This window comes from Orycteropus afer, unplaced genomic scaffold (assembly GCF_000298275.1).
Source record: "Orycteropus afer afer isolate SDZICR_OR568_19922 unplaced genomic scaffold, OryAfe1.0 scaffold00986, whole genome shotgun sequence".
Classification (NCBI taxonomy): domain Eukaryota; kingdom Metazoa; phylum Chordata; class Mammalia; order Tubulidentata; family Orycteropodidae; genus Orycteropus; species Orycteropus afer.
In genome coordinates, this window is record NW_006922573.1 from 175,831 (window position 1) to 194,829 (window position 18,999).

Sequence of the window (18,999 nt, forward strand, 5' to 3'; positions counted from 1 at the left end):
ATACTTTGTCTCATGTCATTGACCACAGTTTACCACAATGCAACAGCTCCCCTCCCACCTCCTCCCCATAGCCACCTCTTCCCAGTGTCCATCCCACCATACACTCTTGGAGTGAATTCTTGTCTCTATATTTTTGGAACAGTCTGTTCTATGAGGACACTGTCCTGTTTTCCTCTCCATTTGGAAGTTTTGTATCTACAACTTTTATTCCCTTTATTTGGTTAGTTGCTGTTGCCGTGTGCAGAATGACTTCCTTGATTTTTAGTGTACAATGTTTTATGGTCTTATTTTTAGTGTCTGTTTCTGATTTGGTTTTAGTGTTGCTGTCATGTCTCCTGATTTTGTTGTTCTCTGTTGTGGGTTCTGTACTGGAAGGACTTCCTTAAGCATTTCATGTAGAGTTGGTCTGGTTTTCACAAAATCCTTTATTTCTGTTTGTCTGAGAATGTCTTGATTTCGTCCTCATATTTGATGACAATTTAATTGGATATAGGATTTTTGGTTGGAAGTTCTTTTCCTTCAGTGTTTTATATATGCCATCCCATTGCCTTCTTGTCTGAATGGTTTCTGCTGAGTAATCAGAACTCAGCCTGTTTGATTATTATAAGTAATATTTATTTTGTCCCAGGCAGCTTGCAAGATTCTTTCTTTGTCTTTGGTTTTGGAGAGTTTGATTATGGTATGCCTCAGTGTTTTTCTCTTGGGATCAATCCTATATGGGGTTCTTTGAGCTTCTTGAACAAGTATCTTTTCTTCCTTCATGATATGGAGGAAGTTTTCTGTTAGTAGGTCTTCCACAGTTTTCTCAGTGTTTTTTTTTTTTTTTTCACCTCTTCTTGTTCTGGAATTCCAGTGAGGCGTATGCTGTTTCTTTTCATGTCGTCCCATAAAACTCTTAGGTTCTCTTTATTTCTCTTAAATCTTTGTTCTGATTTTTCTTCATACAGGTTGGACTCCAGGAATTTATCTTATAGTTGGGAAGTGCATTCCTCAGCCAGTTCTAGCCTATTCTTTTGTGCTCACACTGTGTTGTGTAATTCTGTAATTTTGGTATTTATCTTCTGGATTTGTAACTGCTGTTTTTGTGTGAGTTCTGATTGTGTATTAGTCTTATTATTTTGTTCTTGAATGGTTTTCCTGAGTTCTTCCAGGATACTGTCTGTGTTCTCCTTGATTCTGTTTGGGGTTTCCTTAAGCTCTTGAAGAGTTCTATAAACACACCTTTTAAATTCCTTCTCGGATAATTCTATTGCTTCCTCTTCCTCCATGTTTAATGAGATTTTTGTTTGGAATTTTATTTCTATTGTCTTATCCTGTTTTTTTTTTTTTTTTTTTTAGGTTGCCTGTTTTTTCCTAGACGTTTTGAGGTTGTCTTTAACTGTTAGTTATGTATTGATTTGTTTTGTCTTCATTTTATGATTTAATATGTTTGCAAAGGTGGAGCTGGTGTATTTTATTGTTTTGGTTATTAATTCAGGTGTGCTGGTTGCTCTGCAGTTTTCTTTGAGATGATGGAATCACTCTCTGGAATGTGAATGCAGGTCTCTGTTTGTCATGAAGGATGTTTAGGATTTGAGCCAGGAGGTGCTTTGGTGGCTTAATGTGGTTTTTCTATTCGATGAGGCAGGGGAGAGGCAGGGAAAGGAGGAAGAGAAAAAAAAAAAAAATCTCCAAGGCACCATTAGCCTTTTCCAGGGCTTTGAGTAGGCTGGTAATGATGATGTTATACTGTTACTCACAGGCCCGCAGCTCAAGTTTGGCAAAGACCCCAATGGTTAGGGGGCTGCCACTTTCTGCCAGGTTCAGACAGCTGCGAAAACCCTGTACTATAGGCCCCTCTGTCTAAAGTTGTTCTGGAACAGCTGCCCTGATCTGCAACGCAAGTTCGTCCCAGGGCTCTCCCACCTGTGTTGTTTCCTTCTCTGCTCCCAATTCAGCAGCACTCGGAGCCGCTGGGGTCTCTGCTCCCTCCCAGTGGTCCTGCTTTTCTCTCCTTTCTAATTCTATTCCCTTGAGTTTGGCGTACTCTGATTAATGAGCTGTTCAGAGTGCCAGAATCCCTACTTCAAACTGCTGCACCTAGTTTTTCAGGCACTAAGATGCTGGAGAGAACTAACATGCGGGCTACAGGTAAGATGCCCTCTTCCAAGTCCCTTTCACCATATTTATATAATCTATTCTGAGCAAATAATCTGAGAAGCTGGAGAATATGAGAATGTGGCATCAGGATTAGTAGAAGATTGTTAATAACCTGCAATATGCAGATGACACAACCTTGCTTACTGAAAGGAAGAAGACTTAAAGCACTTACTGAAGAAGATCAAAGACCGCATACAGTCTTTAGTATGGATTATACCTCAACATAAAGAAAACAAAATCCTCACAATTGGACCAAAAACCAACATCATGATAAACAGAGCAAAGATTAAAGATGTCAAGGATTTCATTTTACTTGGATTCACAATCACTGCTCATGGAAGCAGCCGTCATGGAATCAGGTGATGTATTGCATACATCACCAGGCATACGTGTTGCAAAAGACCTCTTTAAGGTATCAAAGAGCAAAGATGTTACTTTGAAAACTAAGATGCACCTGACCCAATCCATGGTATTTTCAATAGCCTCATATGTATGTGAAAGCTAGACAATGAATAAGGAACACCAAAGAAAAGTTGCATTTGAATTGTGTTGGTGAAGAAGACTAAAAGCATCATGGAATGTCAGAAGCATGAACAAATCTGCCTGGAAGAAGTACAGCTGGAATGAATGTTCCTAAGAGATGAGAATGGTGAGACTTTGTCTCACTTACTTTGGTCATGTTGTCAGAAGAGACCAGTCCTGGAGAAGGATATCATGCTTGGTAAAGTAGGTCAGTGAAAAAGGGGAAGAACCTCAATGAGATGGACTGATACAGTGGTTGCAACCACGGGCTAAAGACTAGCAGTGGTTGTGAGGATAGCACAGGACCGGGCAGGGATTCGTTCTGTTGTACACGCTATGAATCAGAATTGACTCAACAGCACCTAACAACACAACGTTCACTAGTAGTTACCAGGGATTGTGGGGAGGAAGGGAGAGAATCCACTCTCTAGATAGTAGACACTTGCTTTTTTTGGTGATGAGAAAGGTAACATTGAATGAGAGTAAAGATAAATGATGCCACTAAAATGTACATAGAAAAAACCTGTTGGTAATTGCTATGGTGTGTAATTTTGAAGCAACAAAAACAACCAAAAAATACATGTGCAAGTATATATATAGGCATATATGTGAGTGTTGTTAGGTTCTGTCGAGTTGGCTCCAACTCATAGTGACCCTGTGTACAACAGAACAAAACTCTGCCTGGTCCTGTGCCACCCTCATAATCCTTGCTATGCTTGAGCCCATCGTCACAGCCACTGTGCCAATCCATCCCATTGAGGATCAACCCCTTTTTCTCTGACCCTCTAATTTACCAAGTCTGATGCTCTTCTCCAGAGACCGGTCCCTTTTGACATGTGACTATATATAGGTATAAATAGATGTATGCACATGTATGTGCCTTTATGTGACTGTATGCACATATGTTCATATATAAAGCACATAAGGGGCACAGTTACAGGTATTTCTTAGACATAACTGGACACCTCATGGGATTGGTTTTCTGGATGTGAAAGACCGGACCATAGTTTCATGGGACATCTTAATCGGTGCACATAATATAGTTTGTAAAGTTTATGCTCTATATCCTAGTTTGGTGAGTAGGGTCTGGGGTATTGGATGGCAAGCAGCCATCTAAGATACAGCTATTGGTGTCCACTCATCAGGAGCAAAAGAGAAAGAAGAAAACCAAAGACTCAAAGAAGAAACAAGTTACAGGACAAATGGTCTACATGAACCATGGCATCATCTACCCCAAGACCAGAACTAGATGGTGCCCAGCTACTATTGTTGTTGTAGTTAGGTGCCGTCAAGTTGGTTCCGACTCATAGTAACCCGAGGTACAACCAATGAAACACCACCATCCTGCACTATCCACTACTGACCATTATCAACAGGGCCACAATAGATGAATCCTGGTGGAATGGGAGAAAAATGTGGAAAAGAACCTCAAATTCCTAAAACAACAACAACAAAAAGACCTACTGGGGTGGTTGAGACTAGAAGACTCCCTGAGACTACTGCCTTGAGACATTCTTTAAATGTCAAAATGAAATCAACCCCCTGAAGTCACCATGTAGCTAAATAATAGATTGCCTCACAAAATAAAGATTATCACCTATAAGTACTGTTCTCCTTTAAAAAGTCACCTATATGAGACCAAATAGTCAACAACTACTTTAAAACAAAGATGAGAATGTAAGGGGGCAGGGAAACTAGATTAATGGAAATGTAACAACCAAAATGGAAATGATGAGAATTTTCACATATTGTGAAGAATGTAACCAATGTCACTGCACAACTTGTGTAGAAATTGTCGAATGGGAACCTAACCAAAACTCAAACTCACTGCCATCAAGTTGATTCCAACTCATAGTAACCCTAGAGGACAGAGTAGAACTGCCCCATAGGGTTTCCAAGGGTATAAATCTTTACAGAAGCAGACTGCTTCATCTTTCACCTGTGGAAGGGCTGGTAAGCTCAAACTACCAAACTTTTGGTTAACAGCTGAACGCTTTAACCACTGCACAACCAGAGCTCCTTATGGGAAACTAAACTGCGGTGTAAACCTTCATCACAAACACAATAAAATACTAAAAACAAAAGCATGTCCAGCACCAAGGATCAGGAGCTAGTAGGGCAGGCAACTTCTTTACCAGTAGCAACGAACACTAGAATGAAAGATCTCTTTTACCTGCAATTCTGCCCCCAGCAGCAGTGGCTGGTGTTGGGCAGAGCCCTTTCATAGGCCGAGCCCCAGATCAACGAGGACTCAAGACCCATGTGCTACAAACACTCATGTCTTTGCACACAAGCTCTTTACCCCTGAGTGACCATCTGGGGTGGAGACTGGCGGAGGGCTGCAGCCACACGCCATTCCTCACACGGTCACTTCACAGCCAGCACTTCCTGAGTGAAATGGTAGGAGGGACATTATGCTACCTGCTGTTTCTCTGTATCATTTTTTTAAAAAATGTTTGCTATCTGGGCTTTCCCACGTTCATTTCATCTGATGGGACTCTATGATACAGAAGAGAGGTGACACTGGGTTATCTGCAAGGCCCCAGGGCCAGGGAACGACAGAGCCCTTTAGTCCCACACTCTTGCCTCCACCACTCTGTGCTGTACCTGCTGCCTCTGGTTACACCTGGGCCCTGGGAGGCTCCAGCCAGGGACTGACCCCTGACCTCAAGACTGGCGTGAGAGGCCCAAACACACCTCTTCCAACCGTGTGCGCTTCTCGGAAGGTTCTGACCCATCACTCTCATTTCCTGAATGCTCTTCATCCTCCTCTTCATCCCTAAAGATATCATCGTAGGCAGGAACTTCAAGGTCATCATCTTGTTTGATGAGTAGTTTGATCTAAGTTTAAGACAAAAAGCAAACGAGTCTCTTCTCAACAGAAAACTCCATCAAAATATATTTTTCCCCAGCAGAATTTCATCATTTCCTGGTTAGCTGACTGGTAAACTTTCTGTCCTTGCAAACAGCCACCTATTAACAAGAGTTTCAGATTTTGCAGGCATTTATTTTTCTTTTGTGTTGATTTCCTCTCAGTGAGGTGTTGGGAGTTGCACCACACTGTATGCAGGAATTATGGAAATCTGAAAACATTTATTTGCACTGGGCAAATTGGCTGGAAGGGACTTATTTATTTATTTAATTTTTATCGTGATTTGGGTGATCGTTTCCAGAACAAATTCATTTTCATACAGCAGTTAATATATTTTGTTTCATGACATTGACTACAATTCCCTACAAGTAACAGCTCTCTTCTCCCTGTAGTTATCTGTTCCCTGTGTCCTTCTTTCCTATGCATTCCTGCCCCAAGATATTTCCCTGTGCAAACACTGCCCTTCTATTCTCCCGTGATTGATCATTCTAAGGAGTGTATCTACCTGATATAAATATTCACTGCATATGTCTGTTTATTGTTTGGCTGGAAGTCACGGGAGTGAATTCAATTCCAGACCTGAAGGGTAACTGGGGGCCATAGTCTCAGGGGTCTCACCTGGCTCTATCAGACCAACAAACCTGGTCATTTTTATGATTTTGAGTTTTGTTTCACATTGTTCTTTCACTCTGTCTAGGATCTCCTGCACTGATCCCTTTCTGAGTGGCTGACAGTGGTGGCTGGGTACCATTGAGTTCTTCTGGTCTCATGGTCAGATAGGCTGAGGTTCACCTGGTCCACTAGTCCTTTGGACTAACTGTTTCCATGCATCTTTGACTTTCGTCATTATTCCTTGCTCTGGACAAGGAGAGACCCACTGTTGCATCTAGATGGCCGTTTGCAAGCATTTAGGACTCCAGTTGCTACTCACCAAAGTAGGATACAGAACAATGTTTTTGTGTAGTATGTTATGCCGATTGAGCTTGATGTCCCCTGTGACCATGGTCCCGAGCTCACAGGCCCAACAACTCGCTTCATCAGGGTGGTAGACTGTGATTAACAAGTTATCATAACTTTGCCCCTATTAGTTATATGAAACATTTTTTTTTTAAATCATGTGCAATCACCTAAGTTTGAAGAAAAAGCACCCTTTCATGCTACACACCACGCCAATAAAACGAACACCTACAACTTGGCCTCTGATGGAGGGCATGAAGATATGCAAGCTCTAAGTGAATAAAACCTCCATCTCTAAAAGCAATCCTGGCTGATTTCTTTTGGAAGAGTTTTCCCATGAGCATCTGGGGCCCAGCACATTGTGAATGGGGAGGAAGGTCGTCTGGAGGGTGGTGAGGTGGCTGCTCTGTACCAGGCTCCGTACCTGCTGCTTGGGGCCCAGGAGTCAGAGCAGCACAGCTGTTGCAAGGCCACCAGCAGCTCTCACGCCAGCCCCACTGCTGGTCCTCACAGGCATGGCTCCTGGGCATTCGGGGTCTGGCCTGGCTGCATTCACAGGGACCTCCCAGGTCCCTTGATATTAGGTGGGCAGCACCGGGCCTGAGTACCAAGGGCAAACTACAAGGTTCTGGCACCAACATCTCCCAGGTCAAGCAAATCCCACAAACACATTCTGAGCACCCCTACAGGTCAGAAGCCATGTTTCTCATCAAAGAGGCACAAGATTAGGTACTTGTCTTTAGGTTGCTGACATTTCCAAATGGGAAACTGATACATGTTTGCCAAGAACACCAGACAAAACATTAAAATGGCAAAAAAAGGTACAGAAGGGTTGATGGGAGAACAACGAGTGAGTAGGGACCAATACCAAGCCCAGGGTGTGGGCCCCAAAGGCCTAGTTACCTGGGTATCGTTGTACACGTTCACAACATTGACTGGTCTATGGGTGTCACACACAAAGAATATAGTGTCTTCCTCAGGTTGAAGGATATCCAATAGGTCTACATTAGCTCCACAGTTTATGAGAATAAAATAATGGAACTGGAAAAAAAAAATAGACATGCTATAAAGTAAGCTTACTGAGGGGGCACTTACCTTCTACGCAGCAGGTCACCAAGTTTTGCCAAGACATATCAAGCTCCCAACACAGATGAGGCCCTGTCGAGGAGGGGCTCTGAAAACAGCCATGGCTGGCCTGTGTAGAGTGCTCTGACATTTCATCTTCCTAAGAACACTATAAGGTAGGTGTATGGTTGGCCCATTTCCCAGGTGCACATCGAAGCTCACTAAGCCCAAGTCTCATGCACAGGGTAAAGTTAACGAGAGTGTGTGCTCAGACCTCAAATATGTAATGGGTCTCTCCAGATCTCAGTCATTGTGCGGGACTGCCTGACTAGGGTGTTGCTGGTGTGTGCGATAGAGTTGCTTCTGACTCATAGTGACCCCGCGTGACACAGCAGAGTTGCCCTATACGATTTCGTAGACTACAATATTTACGAGAGCAGATCGCCATGTCTTTTCTCTCATGGAGCAGCTGGAAGGTTTGAACTGCTGACCTTCTGGTTTGCAGCCGAGCACTTAATGGTTGTGCCACCGGGGCTCCTGCCTTGCCAGGTAGACATTTAAAGTTTTAGCAAATCTGGGGTAACCCATACCTTTCAGGCACCTAAACTGGGCAAATCTGTCAAAAAGGCCTCTTTAAAATGTTATAAAGCAAAGACGGCACTTTGAGGACTAAGGTGTGCCGGACTCAAACCATGGTATTTTTGAGATGCGTGCCAAAGCTAGACAACGAATAAGGACCGAAGAACTGACACCTTTGAATAATGGCGTTGGTGAATACTGAATATACCATGAACTGCCAGAGGAATAAATAAATCTGTCTTAGAAAAAGTACAACCACAATGCTCTTTAGAAATGAGGATGCAGAGACTTCGTCTCTTCTACTTTGCATATATTATCAGGAGGGACCAGTTCCTAAAGAAGGACATCATGCTTGCTTAAGTAGAAGGTCAGCAAAGACGAGGAAGGCTTCCAATGAGACGGACTGACACCATGGCTGCAACAACGAGCGCAAACACAGCAGTGATCGTGAGCATGGCACAGGATTGGGCAGGGTTTTGCTCTGTTATATGTAGGGTCATTATGAGGCAGAACCAATACGACGGAACCTAACGATGATGAGGACTACGCCCTATCACTATAGAAACACTTCCCTTACTGCAGTGGCCAAGGTCCCTCACATGACAATAACTCTAGCACAGGACTTATCTCTGCCAGAGCTGTCTCACATGTAGCTAGGGACACCAGGGAGTCCTTCCTTGTATGGCTCAAGATGTCCATCTCTCCTTATGGCCTAATTTGGAGGCAGAGAGATGAGACATGTGTGTTCAAATTACAAAGAAAGAAGACATGTTCCTTCATTTCAAATTGGAACATAGGACACATTTAATTGGGGAGACAACATAAAAGAGCAGTATATATCATTAAGATTTTTAATTAGGTCAACAGGAGTGCATAATTATGAGGGGCACAGGGGGAGTGTTGCCGGGTAGGGAGGGGAGGAGACTGGGTTAGGGTTGGACATGGCGAATGGGGAATGAAACCAAATGTACGCATGACTTTGAATGTAAAACAAGCTCTTAAAAAAATACATTATTAGGTCCATTGATTAGAAAAACATATACATAGATAACAGGTACAACATACATTGCCATCAATTATTCATTGAGAATCCATATGGTTAAGATGTTTGAGTACTTTATGGGCAAATAAAAATATTAACCTTGAAAAAAAAAGATTTTTAATTAGATCAAGTTAAAAACTAACTGCTAAAATTCTACACCCTAACAATGAAATTCCTGCTATCTATATTTACCATCTTTTTTGGGGTCAATTTTGCCTTCATAACTTAAGGGTAAGTTATCAGTAGCTGTAGTATACTTTTCTTTTCCATTTTGCCTAACAGAGTTGATAGTTCACATGTGCACTTAACCTATTATGGAATAAGAAAGAACTCTGAGTGTTTAAAAATTACAATGGGGTAACAAGGGCTAACAATTCCAAAATACATCTTCCTTACCTGCTCTTTATGCTCAAGAAATGCCGTTTCAAGTTCTTGCCACCCAGAAACTGGAACCAGTGTGTACTGCACATGGTCACACTGAAACAAGGCCTGGGGAAAAAGTATATTCAAAGCCTCTCTTATTCACCATGTCTGCAATTTACCTTGAAACATACCAAGAAAAAAAGATGGGTGGAAAGATGGATGAGAGGATAAAGCAAGGTTAAAACCAGTTACCATCAAGTTGATTCTGACTCATGGCAACCCAGGTACCAGAGTAGAAATGTGCTCTATAGTTTCCAGTGGCTGGTTTTTTGGAAACAGATTGCCAGACTGTTCTTCCGAGGAACCTCTGGGGGAACTTGAACTGCCAATCTTTTGGTTAGCAGCTGAGTGCTTAACTGCTCACCCCAGCTGGAGACCTCCAACCAAGATCAGTAAAATGTTAACTGGAGAAACTCGGTGGTGGAGATGCAAGTGTTCACTGTAGCACTCTGTCAACTTTGCTGACGGAAAATTACATGGAAGTAATACATGGGAAGCAAGGATATCTCCTTGAGGACTAAGGTGCACCTGACACAAGCTATGATATTTCCAATCGCCTCATATGCATGTGAGAGCTGGACAATGAATAAGGAAGACCGAAGGAGAGTTGATGCTTTTGAGTTGTGGTGCTGGTGAAGAATGCTGAAAGTACCATGGACTGCTAAAAGAACTGACAGATCTGTCCTGGAGGAAGTGCAGCCAGAATGCTCCTTGGAAGCAAGAATGGCCAGACTTCGTCTCACCTATTTTGGTCATGCTGTCAGAAGGGACCATTCCCTGGAGAAGGATGTCATGCTTGGTAGGGTGGAGGGTCGACGAAAGAGGGGGAGGCCTTCAATGAGATGGATTGATACAGTGGCTGCGATGATGGGCTCAAGTATAGCAGGGATTGTGGGGCTGGCGCGGGATCGGGCAGTGTTTCGTTCTGCTGTGCATGGGGTCGCTATGAGTCAGAAACGACTCGACGGCACTTAACAACAACAATACGTGGGAGAAAAATCCCATCTTACTTCCAGGTCTTCGGGTAAATTCCTGACCGAAGGACCTGACCAAAACCAGTGTAAATGTCCCACCATATTCAAATAAGACTGAGCTAACAATCTTCCCTAATAGATCAGCGGTCCTACAATTCCACCATCACTTACGACAACACCATGCCCTCACCTGTCACAGAGTGGTCTCTCTCAAAACCCACATTCCATAAGCCACTTGTTGTTGTTGTTGTTGTTGTTGTTACATGCCGTTGAGTCAGACCCGACTCACAGCGCCCCCTCCTTGGGTTTCCGAGGCAGTATCACTACGGAAGTAGATTGCCCAACCTTTCTTCCGACCATAAGCCACTATGGGTCTAAATTGTAAGTTTTGCCCGAATGCAAATTAGTCATCCCGACTTTTGCCTACACCTCTTCTAATCCACCCTTCACACGCCAGCCCGGGCGGCGACTTCCTGTCTTCAGCTGTCGTTGCTCCAGTTCCCGCCTCAGCCCTTGGCCTCATCTGGGGGTTCAGGGGAATCCTCTCCATTCTGCTCCTCACCTCCTGCCCTGGTCCCTCTATCCCAGAGTCCGCGGGGCTCACCTGAAGGATCTTGCAGGCGCACAGAGCGTCCACATCGGAGGCCACAAAGAGAAGGACCCTCTGTCGGGGAAAGAGACGGCAGGCTGAGTTTGGCGACCCCAGTAGCGGCCGCTCCCCCTCACCCACTGTTCCTGACAAGACTTAGTCCAGGGGCTCACCTGATTCTGGACCAGCTCATAGAACTCCTTGCGGAAATCGGACAGGAACATACTCACAGCGGCAGGACTCTTTATGCAATAACTGGGTCACAGAAAACCCTGGCGGCGGTCAAGACTCCCGCCAAAGCAGGGCTCTTCCGATTGGCCCAAGGGTAGCCAATCAACAGCCGCTCAAGTCTCAGCCCTTCCTTCTTTCTGATTGAACCATTTTGGGGGCGGGCATTAGAGCGCCGCGGGTAAAGACCCGCCCGCCCCCAAAGGAGTGTTAAACTCGGAAGGACGCGTACGCTGTTGCCTTTTCAACTCCGATTTCCACTCACAAACCTGAGTCTCGGTGGACATTTTTATTTTCAGAAGAGAAGATTTTTAATTCCCTCTAGGGATTTCAGGAAAATGGAAACCTTCCATCATTTAATTAAATTTAGTTACGCGTAGAGTGAGGGCGTCAGTTTACATTTTCAAAAGCCTCTCCCTCTTGTTCAAAGGCGGATGTGTAGCTCACTTCCGCCAGAGTTTTCGAAGAGTGACACAAAGGCTGGAAGATCTAATTGCATTCTGGGTAGTGTAGTCAGGAAACAGGATGGGCCTTACTAAATTCGTTTGGAGGGGAGGACGAGCAAGACGTAATTTAACATAATAATAAAAATTATCTATGAAGTGGGAATCCTGTTAGAAAACAGTACTGTAGTTTCTGTGCCCAGGGAGCTGTATATTTCAGACTCTTTATCTGTTTTTTTTCTCTATTGCAGTCGACTCTTGGTCTCTGTACTCCCCTACCCAGGTTCCAGTTCCACCACTTCCGGGGAGTCTCCGGCGAGTCGGATGGGCTGTGGTGGCGGCGGCCGCGGAGGCTGTTAAGAGTGAGCGCGGTCGGCGGTCGGCGGTCTCCCGACGTAAAGTTCTCTGGAAGAAGCGGCGCCTGCTAGGCGGAGGTGCTCGTCATGGTGAGCGCAGCCGGGCCTGGCCCAGGGGTGGGACGATCAGGCGGGCGGGACAGGACCCACGACAACGGAGATGCCGAGTCACCCGGCCTGGGCCTGCGCAGCTGACTGCCCCGCGCGCATCAGGCACTAGCCGCGCCTTGACCAGAACCGCTCTGCTCATCTCCGCTTGTCTTTGGCGTGGTTCATACTTACTCTCCGTTGGACCGTGGGCTCCTTAAACTTTTGTGTCCAGCCCTAGATTCTCAAGTGCTAGGCACGTAACAGGTGTCCATAAACCCTAAATTAATCGAAAGATCATTGGGAGTGGGAAGCGGAAATCAAGTTCCCCATGGAAAATGCTTGTGCCCCAGTTCCGCGAGCTTTGTGCCGCCTCCTTCGTGCCTGGTTGTGTCGCGCCGTCCGACATCTACAGTGGTGTTACGTTTAGTAACGATAACGATATAGCTCATAGTTGCTGACAGTTTTTCTTTACAAAGCTTTGCATTTGTGTTTATCGTCAGTCATCACGTTTTATCCCATTTAATCCCTACAATCCCCTTGGAAGCAAGGATTATTATTGCCCTTTTCACCATGAGAAAACTAAGGTTTAAAGAGGTCGATCGCTAACTCGAGGTCGATCGCTAACTCGAGGTCACAGAAGTGAGTCCCAGAGATTTGAAACCCAGCGGTTTGGCTGCGGTGCTTAGTTCCGTTATAACTGTTACACAGCATGGCCTCAAGTGTCAGCTGGTTATTTTAGTTAAAACAGTATAGAACCGTTAGGTTTTACCTTAGGTGTGTCAGGGTCGAATCATATTTCTGTTTCCAAGTTCATCCACTGAACAGACATACACACTCGATAGACAACAGGCAATATGCCTGGCGCTGAAGTTTTAAAGCAAAGCAAGAAATAGAGGGGCACAGAAGAGCAGGTTCATGGTTGTGTTGAGGGCACATTTCTAAGGGTTTTGTAACTTTGTGCGTGTTTCCCTCTTTGTGTTGCCAAGAGAAGAGACAGGTGTGGGGGGGTGCTAGATAGTGTGGGAGGCCCCCACTTCTCTCCCTTTCTTCATGTACAGATGCTCTTTTATTTGGTACGCCCTTGGCTATGATTTTGTTAAATCCACTTCACCTGCATAAAAGAAGAAAGTGGGACAGAACTCTGAAAGCTACTGGATTGGAGCTCTAGGTAGTAAAGAGCCATGCAATTTTAAGCACTAGCATGTTATAGTTTCATTTTGGAAGACAGCTGATTCAGCTTGCTGATTTTGGAATGGCTGGGAAGCTACTTTATCATTAGTTGGCTTTTGCCTCTAATGTACATTTGGAGTCAAGTCAAGAAATACTTATCTGTTGTGAGATTTTATTCTTTTGGAAACACCATAAGTAAGTGCAGTGCTTTAAGAACACTCCAGATGGACATGTAGCATGTTTTTTAAGCCTCATCCGAATCCACAGTCTTGGATCTTCCTTTTTAAACAGCACCCTGCTTTAATTTTAGCTACTAAACGTGAGGAAGTCCCACAGTGTAACACAGTATGTGTACGTACTCTGAACTGTGAAAGCAGCATGGAAGGGTGCTAACCCTGACTCTTGGCAGAGCAGGGAAGGCTTCCTGGAGAAGGAAGGGCTGGCCATGGGGAGCCAGCTGCAGGGGTGCAGCCACTGGGCGCTGCTGCCTGGAATGCCTTTCCCAGGTTTCTACCTGGCTACCTCTCATGACATTCAGGTCTGTGCAGAGCCCTTTCCTGACCACCTATAACTTGCCCAGGTGCTTGCGACCCATCCCCTTACCTGTTTCTTCAGAGCATTGATCCCCACCTGACGTGTGTGTTCATTTTTGCTTATTTGCCCTGTCAGCTCCATCAGGGCAGAGGTTTTATCTGTTTTGTCCACTGTTGTTTCCCTGGTGCTTACAACAGAGGCTGGCAGGTAGAAGTCACACAGTAAATATGTGTTATTAAATTAATGAATGTTTTCTCAATTAATGAAAATAGGAAAGTGCTCCAGATAGAAGCAGCAGCCAGGGCAGAAGTATGGCAGGTCTAGGAGATTGTGGCCTGCCGTTAAGCAGGTGTCTGAACTACACGAAAGGTCTGCCTAGGTCCTTAGGAGGGGTGCGGGCTGGAAGAGGTTGAGGAAAGGATTGACCTGACCAGTTTTGTATTTTAGTAAGATCACACTTTCTAAGAACAGTGGAGACTAGATCTGAGGGAGCATATTGGGGGTGGCAGAAAGGGTAGAATCACAGAGGTTTGAGATGCAGTCTGCTATATGGCAAGTGCTCCTGCCGGAACTGTCCCTTTCCTGAATTTTAGGGTTAATCAGGAGTCCCTCGGTGGTGCAGCAATAAAATGCTCACAGTGAACTGAAAGGTTTGGCGTTTATGGGCACCCAGAAGTACCTCGGAAGAAAGGCCTCGTGATCTTCCAAAATACCTGCCTCTGAAAACCCTGTGGAGCACAGCTTCCCTGTTACGTATGGAGTCACCGTGCATTAGAATTGACTCAACGCAAACGATAACCACAAGGGTTAATCAAGTTTTAATACGTTTCATTCTGTGATATTTAGCAGTATTAATCACCCAGACATGCTTTGGCATTTGACATGAAGAAAAGTGCCATTGTTCTGTTCTAACACTACCATCTCTTTTTCTCTTTCCAGTTCTCTTTCAATATGTTTGACCACCCAATTCCCCGGGTCTTCCAGAACCGCTTCTCCACGCAGTACCGCTGCTTCTCCGTGTCCATGCTAGCAGGGCCTAATGACAGGTCAGATGTGGAGAAAGGAGGGAAGAGTATGTGCTTGTTTTTATTTTGTATAGAAATCTTTCCTGCCCTTAAGTCTGCAATACTTGTAGCCTCCAACAGTTGTTATTTTGCATGTGCTAACCAGACGCTAGTGTTAAATTACAGTGAAAATGTTGCTTGTCCCAGATTTGCTGGGGTAAGGGGTTCCTAATTGTAATTAGATTTATGGCTGGTAGCCATTCAGATTCCCTGAATAGATTACATTAAGTACAATTTTTTATGAAAATCTAGCTGCTCCAAAATACTATTTAAAACTCTTCTTTGTTTGAGGGTGGGATGTATATAATAGAAACTACATTTTGGCTCTTGTTCTTTTTTTTTTTTTTTAATATTTTTAAAATGTTCTTTCTGCAGTAATCATGCCGCCGTCTGCCCTTGATCAACTCAGTAAGTATCTTCTAAGTGACTTGATAACGTAGGGAAAGTGAATGTGGTTCACTTCTGGGCTTAGGCTCCTCAGTGTGTGCAGATGCAGACGTCCTTCGTCACGTTGGGTCATGAGTTGTCCCCAGAGGGTGGGAGAAGGGCAAGGTCATATGGGCTGGTGGCCATCTGTCCAGTGCAGGTGGGCCAGTGAGAGCTCAGCTTCGTCAGGGACCTAAACGCTTCAGGCCCCTACCCCCCACCCCACCATACGTGTCTGAAAATTGGGATCCCAGCAAGATTAAAGGAAGATGTGAGTATCAGGTACTTGGCCCCGTTCCAGAGCAGCTGAGGCTAGCTGGGCTTCCCAGGCTTTGTGCGAAAGGACTAGAGGTGTACTGAGCAGTGGATGCTGAGAGGCAGGCATCTTGTCTCCACACCAAACATCGTTCCTAAGCTCCAGGCCCGATTTTTAATTCCACTGCCACATCTCAGCATGTCGAAACCTGAGCTGTTCCCTTCTGCCTTGGAAGGCGTTGCCCTTGCTGTGTTCCTGCCTCTAACAAGGAGTGAGAAATGCCCACAGGTTGTCAGAGCCATGGTGCTTTTCTTCTCTTCTCCCACTTTCCATCCAGTAAGAGCATCCTGGAGACCCCAGTCCTACACCATCCAGACATGGGAAACCCTGGTCACACATGCAGTGTAGTTAGGGCTTTTGGAGCCTTGGGAGTGTTTCCAGGGTGACTCCGTTTGCACTGTGGGGCGCTGCTGCTTCTGGCCGTTGTCCCTCACCTCTCTGCAGTCCTGCTCAGGTTGATCTTTACGTGATTTGATTGATTTAGAATTTTTAGAGAGACCCAAACTGGAGTCTGTTCCTCTTCTGCTGAGTGGAGCTTCTGTTAACCCATTTATCTAAATCTACAAGCTAAAGACTGTACGGCTGAATGGTTAGGTTCCCAGACTTGTACCCAGCCTGGGTTTGCATCTTGGTATCATTACTAAGGAGATGTATGTTCTTGGGTATGTTACTTAACCTGTGTTACTTCCCCATGAATAAAAAAGGGATAATGATAGTACGTACCTCACTGTTCTAAGAAGATTCTCTGAGGTGATGTGATAGTGCAAACACTGTCACTGTCGTCTCAGATCTTTCCCCTAGGTCCCCAGATCTCCTGAGTTCTCCTTCAGTCACCAGCCCTTCTTTGTGTGCCACACTGCACTTCCTGAGTCCAGCCACACTGTACTTCCTGAGTCTGGCCACACTGCATCCTTGGCCTCGTGAATCCCTGCATTGAGGGAACTTACCATGCTGTGATCCTGCTGAAAGCCTGCGTACCTAGTGCCATGTTCCTCACTCTGAGGTTCTGGCCTGGCTTCCCTCCCCACTGACCTCTTCCATGCCTTATGCTCTAACTGCCTCATTGCCAGCCTTTCTCTCCACTGGCCAGCCTACATTTCCATGCCTTTGCTCCAGCTGCAGCCCTGCCTGGAGTTCCTGCCCTGGCCCTGGCCCTGGCCCTGACCTTGGCCTTACCCTGCCTGGTGACTTGCCTTGAGAACTCGTCCTACAAGACCCTGTGAGCCCTCTCCACTAATCTGAATTCCTTCATACCCTCTGTTCCCACAGTACCTGGGGCATTTTAGTGCACTTGTTTGTTTTCTTTCTTGCCTTTTTGGTCTTGAAAAGCCATGTCTGACACATGATTAGCACTTATGTTATTTATGAATAAATGAATGTACCTAGTACTTTTTATTATTTATTTATTTATTTATTTTTATGAACAGTACTTTTTAAATTGGTGATTTCAGAAAGTTGCCAGGTAAGCCAGCACATTCTAGAAATCCACCAAATTTTTTTGATTCCTACTCCTGTCCGGGCACTGTGCTTTCAGAAGGAACGACTCTCCCTGCCTTGAACTGGGGGCCTAGTGGGTGGACAGACCCCAAGGGTCCAAGTACCACAAGGGGGTCTGTGCACCTGCTCTGGTGGGAGGCCAGGGAAGGCTGCTTTCCAGGGGAAGACTTTCGGTGAACGTGGGCTGTCCTTTCATGGAAGCCATTCCTGAACAGTGCCTGTGTGGCCCATGCTTATCATCACTCTCTTCTTTTTTAGGCCGACTTAACATTACCTATCCCATGCTGTTCAAACTGACCAATAAGAATTCGGACCGCATGACGCACTGTGGGGTGCTGGAGTTTGTGGCGGATGAGGGCATCTGCTACCTCCCCCACTGGGTAAGTGGCGCCTTGGAGGTCTCTGAGAGACTGGGTGCCTTCAGGGCCCTGCATTGCCCAGTAGAGGAGGAGGAGGCCTGTCATGGGGCGTCAGAGCCTCTTAGGAATGTCCCCCCAGCATATATGCAAGAGAATCTTGGCTCTGCTTGCCATTGGGACTGTGTGGCCAAGCTTCTTGTTTAGGATTGGGCTGAAACAGTAGGAGCCCTCCGCTCTGACAGGGACTCAGCTGGTTAGCAGAGAAGTTTGTCAGAGAGGGAGATTCTAAATAGTGCTGTGTGCCTTGATGTATTTTTTGCTATAAATGCATGGTGTTCACCAGTTGTGCTGTAGAATAAAGCTTGTTCTTGTGAGAATATTTTTGAAGTGATCAAAGTACAGAGTTTTAGAGATTTTCCCCACTTTCTTGCAGTTTTCTTCCCTCATCTGTCACACTGCTTCCTGTTTTTTCCAGAAACTTGCTGTCAGTTGAGTCTTTCTAAAGTGCTCAGCGTAGTTGCCACAGGAGCAATGCCTTTGTTTTTAAACTCAAGTTTTGTGTAATAAACTGAGTCATGGGTGGGGTGACCTCTAGAGTGCAGAGCCCTTGGAGCTTTCCCTGGGCACACGCACCTCATGTCCACAGAACTGTAGCAGCATGTTAGAGAGGAGCCTGCAGTGAGGGTTCCACATGGGGCCAGGGTCCATCAGGTGCCACAAGAGAGGGTGGGACATGACACACACACTGGGTGCGTGGAAAGCACGCAGCAGAGTGGCCATAGTCTGTGTCGCTGGATGTGTGACCTGCTCTTCCGTAGTGGCGCCCTGCTTCCAGCGCACAGGTGGGAGCTGGGCTCAGCGGAGAAGAGCGTCGGTGACAGCTCTGCCCTTGTTCTTCAGAGCAGTCTTAAAGTGAGCCAGTTGTAACCTTGTGTTTGCCTCAGGGTCCTTTTCTAGTAAGGTCTTATGTGCAAACCCAGTGTGTCGGCATCTCCAAAGGAGTGGCTCTGCTTGGATGTGAGGCCACAGGCCTGTTGGCTCCCTCCTCTCCTCTCCTCCTCGTCCCAACTGTACCATGCTTAGCTTTGGAAAACCCGCAGAGGAAACTGCTTGTGCTTCTCTTAGTCCTTTAATTGTGGCGGACCTGGGAATGTATAGACACCTCACTAGTCACACCCCAGTGAGCCTCACTGCCCCCTGCTACCCTCCCTGCTTCCTGGTCCCCTATCTCCGTATTCATGGAACTTTCAGAAGGGTGTGTTTAACATTTCTTGATTTATTTTATTGCAATATAATTTATGTACAGTGAAATCCACAAAACTAAAGTGACATCAGTCAATGCATTTTTTTTTTT

General features: G+C 45.4%; 2 protein-coding genes across 2 annotated transcripts in view; one reads left to right on the forward strand and one right to left on the reverse strand.

The window, feature by feature from the left end:
• The window catches only part of CDC45 (cell division cycle 45), a 55,051-nt gene extending 43,665 nt beyond the window's left edge, over nt 1-11,386 (reverse strand). Inside the window, exons 1-5 of the mRNA XM_007958452.2 lie at nt 11,336-11,386; nt 11,178-11,237; nt 9,573-9,665; nt 7,394-7,531; nt 5,359-5,502 (exon numbers count right to left, since the gene is read on the reverse strand). Coding sequence (XP_007956643.1) covers nt 5,359-5,502; nt 7,394-7,531; nt 9,573-9,665; nt 11,178-11,237; nt 11,336-11,386 — 486 coding nt within the window. The remainder of the gene's footprint in view (nt 1-5,358; nt 5,503-7,393; nt 7,532-9,572; nt 9,666-11,177; nt 11,238-11,335) is intronic.
• Nucleotides 11,387-14,888: 3,502 nt separating this feature from the next.
• The window catches only part of UFD1 (ubiquitin recognition factor in ER associated degradation 1), a 31,073-nt gene continuing 26,962 nt past the window's right edge, over nt 14,889-18,999 (forward strand). The window contains 3 exon segments of the mRNA XM_007958456.2: nt 14,889-15,055; nt 15,423-15,455; nt 17,545-17,666. Of these exon segments, the coding sequence (XP_007956647.2) occupies nt 14,935-15,055; nt 15,423-15,455; nt 17,545-17,666 (276 nt within the window). The 5' untranslated portion in view covers nt 14,889-14,934.